At 41.9% G+C, this 8651-nt stretch overlaps 1 protein-coding gene across 1 annotated transcript; it reads left to right on the top strand.

Annotated features, from left to right (window-relative positions):
* The first annotated feature begins 6149 nt into the window (after positions 1-6149).
* On the top strand, positions 6150-7953 carry LOC123082626 (uncharacterized). The gene is made up of 2 exons (XM_044504929.1): positions 6150-7353; positions 7600-7953. Exons 1-2 carry the CDS (start codon positions 6201-6203, stop codon positions 7629-7631), a joined length of 1185 nt encoding a protein of 394 aa, XP_044360864.1. The 5' UTR covers positions 6150-6200; the 3' UTR covers positions 7632-7953.
* Positions 7954-8651: the final 698 nt, after the last annotated feature.

Here is an 8651-nt window from a genome sequence, read left to right as displayed (position 1 = left end):
TCTTTTTGCATTTCAGGACTAGGCATCCCTAATACCTTTGCCTTACTCTCATGCAATGACAAGTGAATAAACACTCGTCTTGAGAATAACACATCTAGCATGGAAAATATTAGCCACCCGTTACCATTCCATGAGCGAAACAAATACACAAAAGAGAAGTTTATTTCGAAAATTAGAGATGGCACATGCAAATTTGCTTAGAATGGCAAAAGAATATTGCATATAGGTAGATATAGTGGACTCATGTGGCAAAACTGGTTTAAATGATTTTGGATGCACAAGTAGAAGTCATACTTAGTGCAAAATGAAGGCTAGCAAAAGATTGGGAAGCGACAAACCAAGAAACGAATAATCTCATAAGCAAGCATTAAGCATAATTAACACCGAATAATGCACCACAAGTAGGATATAATTTTCATTGCATGACTATTGACTTTCATACTTGCATAGGGAATCACAAACCTTAACACCCATATTCTTACTAGAGCACAATTACTCATCAACATAACTCACATATCACATCATCATATCTCAAAACTATTACTAAGAATCAAGTTTATTTTGTCCAATGATCTTCATGACATTTTCTTTACTTTATCCTTTCTTGGATATCTATCACTCTGGGACTAATTTCATGACTTGCTTTTCATAAGCTCAACCAAATATAAGTGAAGATCATGAGCATAACAAATTTTCTTTCTCTCAAAATAATTTAAGTGAAGCAAGATAGAATTTCTTCAAAATTTTACTAACTCTCAAACAAATCTAAGTGAAGCAAGAGAGGATTTCTTCAAAAATAACAAAGCACGCCATGCTCAAAAAGATATAAGTGAAGCACTAGAGCAAGTCCTAGCTTATAAAAGATCATGAGCATAACAAATTTTCTTTCTCTCAAAATAATTTAAGTGAAGCAAGAGAGAATTTATTCAAAATTTTACTAACTCTCAAACAAATCTAAGTGAAGCAAGAGAGCATTTCTTCAAAATTAACAAAGCACACCGTGCTCAAAAAGATATAAGTGAAGCACTAGAGCAAGTCCTAGCTTATAAAAGATTTAAGTGAAGCATAGAGAGCAATTCTAACAGGTCATGAAATAATTTTGGCTCTCTCAAATATGTGTGTCCAGCAAAGATTGATAACTTAAAACACAAAAAAACAAGCAAAGACACATATCATACAAGACGCTCCAAGAAAAACACATATCATGTGACGAATAAAAATATAGTCTCGAGTAAAATACCGATAGTTGTTGGAAGAAAGCGGGGATGCCACTCGAGGGCATCCCCAAGCTTAGTTGGTTGCTCATTCTTGATAGCTTGGGATGTCGGGGCATCCCCAAGATTAGGCTCTTACATCCTTCCTTCATCCATCATAAGATAACCCAAAACTTGAAAACTTGCATCACACAAAACTCAACAAAGTCTTCATGAGATCCATTAGTATAAGAATAATAAACGACTACTATAAGTGCTGTATCAAACCAATTTATATTTTGTTTTTGTATTATATCTACTGTATTCCAACTTTTCTATGGCAAAAACTCATCAAAGAAAACGATAAAGCCATCAAAATAAGCACACAACACAAAGAAAACAGAATCTGTCAAAACAGAACAGTCTGTAGAAATCTGACTATTTCGAATACTTATCTAACTCAAAAAACTCTGAAAAATTAGGACGACCTGAGAAATTTGTATATTGATCTACTGCAATTAGAATGGGTATTTTATCGCTCTCTGGTAAAAAATGAAAATTAATTTCGTGAGCGCAAACTTTCTGTTTCTTTCAGCAAGATCAAACAACTATTGTCCAAGAAGATCCTAAAGGCTATACTTGGCACGAACACTAACTAAAACATAAAAAAACACAATCATAACAGTAGTATAATTGTGTAAACACACAAGAAAAGGAAGAAAAAACAAAAATAAATTTATTCATTGGGTTGCCTCCCAACAAGCGCTATAGTTTTACGCCCTTAGCTAGGCATAAAGCAAGGATCTAAGTTTTGTCTTCCGAAGTTTTGACAACTTTTGTAAGGGTTTTCTCAAACCCGGGAGGCTCATTACGCTTCGCCAAATTCTCCAGAAAAGAAACCATCTCAAAATATCCAGTTGCAAAGATTAATTAGAGTATTCATGCGATTGATACTACCATTGAGGTGTTTGAGGGGTTCATTATATTTCTGTATTTCAACCATATGTTTATGCAAATCACCAAGTTTGTCCAGCATTTGGGCTCCCTCGGGGTTAAAATGAAACCCCTTCTTTTGAGGTGGAATTCCCAGGATTCCCTCTAAGAGTTCATAGGCAGCATTGGCATCAAGTACAATAAAATTTCCTTTAGCGGCGAAATCAAGAAGTTGTCTATGGTGCAAAGCCAATCCTATGTAAAAATTACGAAGCAAAACTTTGGCGTCCCCCTTTAAGTTGGAAATACGATACAATTCCATAAGCCTATACCAGGCATCTTTCAAATTTTCTCCTTCTCTTTGCTTGAAGTACAAAATTCAAAATCTAGTGACAAAGGAGGAGTAGAGACGCTAGCCATCGAGACTAGAAAGCAAGAGAACGGCAAACGAAAAAAAGAGAGGTGAATAAAACGGCAAATTTTGGTGAAGTGGGGGAGAGGAAAATGAGAGGCAAATGGAAAATAATGTAAATTGCGAGGAGATGAGATTTGTGATTATGAACCTGGTTATGATGAAGATCCTCCCCGGCAACGACGCCAGAAATTCTCCTTGATGGCAGCTGGAACTACGTCGGTATTTCCCCGGAGAGGGAGGGATGATGCAGCATAGCGGCAGTAGGTATTTCCCTCAGTTATGAAACCAAGATTATCGAACCAGTAGGAGAACCAAGCAACACAACGTAAACAGCCCCTGCACACAAATAACAACATCTCGCAACCCGACGTGTTAAAGGGGTTGTCAATCCCTTTCGGGTAACGGCGCCAGAAATTGGTGCGTGACGGTAAAAAGGTTGTAATAGATTGGATAAATAGATCACAAATAAAATGAAGTGCAACAATGTATTTTTGTATTTTTGGTTTAATAGATCTGAAAATAAAAGTAAGGAAAAAGTAGATTGCAAAGGCAAATATATGAGAAATAAGACCCGGGGGTTGTAGGTTTCACTAGTGGCTTCTCTCAAGAAAAATAGCAAACGGTGGGTAAAAAAATTACTTTTGGGCAATTGATAGAACTTCAAATAATTATGACAATATACAGGCAATGATCATTACATAGGCATCACGTCTAAGATTAGTAGACCGACTCCTACCTGCATCTACTACTATTACTCCACACGTCAACCGCTATCCAGCATGGATCTTGTGTATTAAGTTCATGGAAAAACGGAGTAATGCAATAAGAACGATGACATGATGTAGATAAGATCCGTTTATCTATATGGCGATAGATATAGATCTCGTCTTTTTATCCTTAGTAGCAATGATACATACGTGCCGGTTCCCTTTCTGTCACTAGGATCAAGCACCGTAAGATCGAACCCACTACCGGGAACGTCTTCCCATTGCAAGATAAATAGATTGAGTTGGCCAGACAAAACCCAAATATTGGAGAAGAAATACGAGGCTATAAGAGATCATGCATAAAAGATATCAAAGAAACTCAAATACTTTCATGGATATAAAAACATAGATTTGATCATAAACTCGAAGTTCATCGATCCCAACAAACACACCGCAAAAGAGTTACATCATATGGATCTCCAAGAGACCATTGTATTGAGGATCAAGAGAGAGAGAGAGATGAAGCCATCTAGCTACTAACTACGGACCCGAAGGTCTACAAAGAACTACTCACGCATCATCGGAGAGGCACCAATGGAAGTGGTGAACCCCTCCGTGATGGTGTCTAGATTGTATCTGGTGTTTCTGGACTCTACGGCGGCTGGATGAATATTTCGTTGACTCCCCTAGGGTTCTGAGATTTTTGGGGTATTTATAGAGCAAATAGGCGGTCTGGGGGTACCCGAGGTGTGCACAACCCTCCTGGCGCGCCCTGGTGGGTTGTCCCCTCCTCGGGACTCCCCCCAGGTGCAACCAGGGCCCATCTGCTTCCTTTTGGCCCATAAAAAATCATCGTAAAGTTTCATGCCATTTGGATTCCGTTTGATATTGATTTCCTGCGATGCAAAATCATGGAAAAAACAAGAACTGGCACTGAGCACTATGTCAATAGGTTAGTACCAAAAATGATATAAAATGACTATAAAATGATTATAAAACATCCAAGATTGATAATAAAATAGCATGGAACAATCAAAAATTATAAATACGTTGGAGACGTATCACGCGCCTGACACGGACCTCGAGAGTTTGGACTTAGGGTCCGGCGGAGTGTCCGGTGCTTTTCCGGTAGCAAGATCCATTAGTGCAAAGAGTCCGGCGGGCTCCAGACTCCCGTCTTCGGACCTGACGGCGTGCTCTGGATCTAAGGCCAGAGCGGTGATCGGGGCCGCGAACCCTTCGAAGATCAAATCTCCTCGGATATCGTTGACATAGTTTAGGTTCCTGAAACTGAGTTGATGACCCGGGGCCTAGCTGTCGATCTGCTCACGGTGGCCAATCGAGTTGGCACGCGGCGCGAAGCCGCCAAATACAAAAGTTTGGTCCGGGGGGGGGGGGTCTCCTTCGAAACAGCATCATTGTGGATGATCGAACGAGCCATCGAATCCTTTATCGACAGCACAGAGGAACTCTCAATGAAAGCACCAATGTCGGTGTCAAAACCGGTAGATCTCAGGTAGGGGGTCCCGAAATGTGCGTCTAGGGATCGAAGGTAACAGGAGGCAGGGGACACGATGTTTTACCTAGGTTCGGGCCCTCTTAATGGAGGTAATACCCTACTTCCTACTTGATTAACTTTGATGGGTATAGGGGTTACAAGAGTTGATCTACCACGATATCATAATGACTAAACCCTAGATGTCTAGCCTGTATGATTATAATCGTCTCTATGGACTAAATCCTTCGGTTTATATAGACACCGGAGGGGCTAGGATCGTATAGAGTCGGTTTACAGAGAAAGGAATCTTCATATCCGAACCCCAAGCTTGCATTCCACGTCAAGGAGAGTTCCATCCGGACACGGGGGGAAACCTTCTATCTTGAATTTTCATGGCCCACCAGTCCGGTACACGTCACATAGCCCGGACGCCCGGGGACCCCCTAATTCAGGACTCCCTCACACACCATTTGCTTTTACAGGAACAGAGACATCCCTATGTTCGACAATGTTCTTTTGACGTTGTCTTAGTACCTAGATTTGCTCTTGACATCATCATCGTGGGCTGCTGAAAGATTTAGATACAAAGAAATGCAAAAATCTTCAACAATGGTACACCCAGTGTCACTGCTTGGAGGCAATTACTAAAATAAAATGATTTGTTCCTCCGCTCCCATAGAATCAAAAGCAAGTATGTGATAAAATTCAAGAAGTAGGTTAATCTTCATCTTATCTACTCCATCCGATCCAAAGTTAATTGTCACTGGTTTAGTTACCAATCCAACTTTCCTGATATCGTGAAAGAATTTTTTAAGCGCACCATCTAGATATTGATAGTTTTGTAATAGATGTTAAGATCGAACATCAGTTTGTTACATGCAAATGTCCTTAATCTTTCTATTTGTTATCAATTTGCATTGCAAAATTGGACTTCAATTATTCAATAATTGTGTTAGTGTTATATTGTTTGTACATGTGAAATTTAACATGTAACTCTTGCAAACTATTTCAAGAGCCCGTGGCAACGCACGGGCACTCTACTAGTTAATATGGATGGGCAACTAAACCAGCGAAAAATTGTATGTCTCGGAGGGATTAGTTTTTTGTTTGAACCAAGATGGAGTTCCCAAAAAATGAAATTAGTTGAGCCTAAGGTTTTATTTTGTATATGTGTATATATTACTTTTAATATAAATGAAAATACCGGGTTCAGGGTTAAAAAAAGTTATGTTTAAGTTTTTAAATGAGAAATTCTGTTTAAGTAAACAGTGCGACAAATCGGAATCCCGAGTTCAGAATTGGACCTGGCTGATTGCCCGCCGTGGCCTAGCCCAGCCCACACAAGACAGCAATCCACGTCTCCTTCGTCCTCCTCGCACTCGCAGGACGCAGCGGACAAAGGCTCAAACTTTTCCCCAAACCGAAACCCTCGCCTCCACCACCGATGTCTGACCATGCCGCCGCCACCGCCGAGGCCGGCACCAACCCTGCCGGACGAGCTGCTAGAGGAGGTCTTGCTCCGCCTTCCCCCGGGCGAGCCGGCGTGCCTCGTGCGCACATCCCTCGCCAGCAAGCACTGGCTCAGTCTCCTCTCCGGCCCACGCTTCAGCGGTCGCTACCACGAGCACCATCGAGCTCCCCCCATGCTGGGATTCCTTCATACCTGGCCGGACGGCTGCGGCCCGGAGGAAAAGGATCCAATCCCGCACTACAAGCCGACCACAAAATTTGGTGCACGCTTTCCCGACGAAGACGACTTGGGGTACTACAAGTACGATGCGCGGGACTGCCGCCATGGCCGCGTTCTCCTCGGGGTTGAGAATACAAAACCCATGGCGCTCTTCGTTTGGGACCTAATCACAGGCTGCCTGAGCGAGCTGTCCGCACCCGACCTGGGGGTGGACAACTACTATGGGGCTGCGGTGCTCTGCACCGTATCCGGCTGTGACCATCGTATTTGTCATGCGGATCCCTTCCAGGTGGTCTTTGTCGGCCTAGACAGGAAAGCAGTTGGCGACGATGATGATTGTGTTGCACGTGCCTGTGTGTCCTTGCCCTTCCCTCCATTCGATGAGTGGGACAAGCCATGCCCTGCTCTTCATCTTCCAGGCAGTGCATTCATCCAGCCAATGCCTTCTGTCCTCATCCAAGATGCACTACACTTCATGCTTGAGTATGCTGATGATGCTGATAGTGTAGAAATTCTCAAGTATGACTTGAGCTCTCATAGCTTATCACTGATTGATGCACCCATTGAGAATTCTAACATTGCCAATGCCTCTATCCTCATGGCGATGGAGGATAGCAGTTTGGGATTTGCACATGTCAATGAATCAACCCTCTACCTGTGGTCAAGACTCATGGATTCCAACGGAGTTGCTTCATGGAGTCAACGTATAATTATCAATCTCAGGAACCTTCTCCCCATCGAAAATCCCGAGGAAAGCCTTAGACTGGTTGGATCCGTGGAGGGCCGTGATGTCGTTTTCGTGGCCACGGACCTGGGTATCTATGAGATTAATGTCAAGTCGCAGCGATGGAAGAAGATATGGAAGAGAGAAAATTTCCATGCTTTGATTCCATACATGAGTTTCTACAATCAACAAGGTATACTTGTATTTATATATGTCATTTATTGTGATTTGGCAACACCTGTTAAGTTGTACTCCATATAAGTTAGTGGAACAAACAAAACGATGAATCTCTAATCAGATATATAGTTTCATTTCAAATGTTCCCGAGCAAACTTCGGGTGATATGTAATTACAACTAATTATGCTAATTTAATTGTCTATTTATATCGTATCATGTCATCCCCTTTTTGGAATCACACTGGAAAATCTATGTTTGCAGAAAGGGTGATGCCCAGTGACGTGGCGCATTGACATTGTATGGTTGAATGTGCTTAAGGGCAGGATGCCACTCTCATCAACAAGAAAGATGACAAGCTTAAGCGGCAGGTGTCCTGTGGTGAATTATATCACTATATAGTAGCCCTTTTGGTGCAGTGGTGCTTGCTTGATTTCTCATAGTGTTCTTAGCTTTTTTCAATAAGTTTATAGTTTCACCTTCAGTTCTTGCAGCTGCAGTAGGAACCATGTGCCTTGTTTGTTAGTTAATCTTGTCCATCCTTCATGGAAGAAACAAATTGCCTTTCGAGTTGGCTGCTTTTCTGCATTCACCCGTCTCTCATATTTGGATCTTATATTAGTGCATTCACCCGGCCTATGTTTTTAAGGCGACGCTTCGCTTTAAGGCGCTGGCGGGGCGCCTCGACGCCTAAAGCGGGCATATTTGCAAAGCGATGGGGGGGGGGGGGGGGCGCCTCGACGCCTAGGCGTCGCCTTACGGACGCCTTAAAAACATAGCACCCGGCCTCAATAAGATATCATATCCATTAAGGCATAGAGGATAGAGCTGCTAGTACACCGACAATGGTTGAGTATGCTGACAGGCTTCTTGACATGGATTTGCTGAACCCAAAGCTCGCTTGGACAGTTCAGAAAATCTGAGAACTGTGAAGTTTCAAAATGTTCTCAAAAGAGTCACTCATGTGCATAGGGTAGTATAACATTTACGTGCAAATTTTCATGATAAAATGTGCTAATTTGTGTTTTCACAAAATGTATATGCATGATTTTTGTCGAGAATTTTGACTTTCGTGAGTAAGATTGGTAATTTTTTTGTGTCATCCGTAAGGGTGATCCTATATGTATCTGCATGCAGTCTATATACCATTTAAAGAACTGTATAGTTTGATCTCCTGACTTCGGTCTAATCTCTAAAAACCAGTCAACCACTCCCAGAGGATGTTCCAATGATCAGCAGAGTTGTAGGACTTGTCCTGAGCTAGGATTTTCTGCCGATCATGAGATGATGGCTTCTGCGTGTCTTGGTTTTAAATC

The sequence above is a fragment of the Triticum aestivum genome, chromosome 4A (assembly GCF_018294505.1).
Source record: "Triticum aestivum cultivar Chinese Spring chromosome 4A, IWGSC CS RefSeq v2.1, whole genome shotgun sequence".
NCBI classification, from domain to species: Eukaryota; Viridiplantae; Streptophyta; class Magnoliopsida; order Poales; family Poaceae; genus Triticum; species Triticum aestivum.
This window is presented reverse-complemented; position numbering and strand designations above follow the sequence as displayed.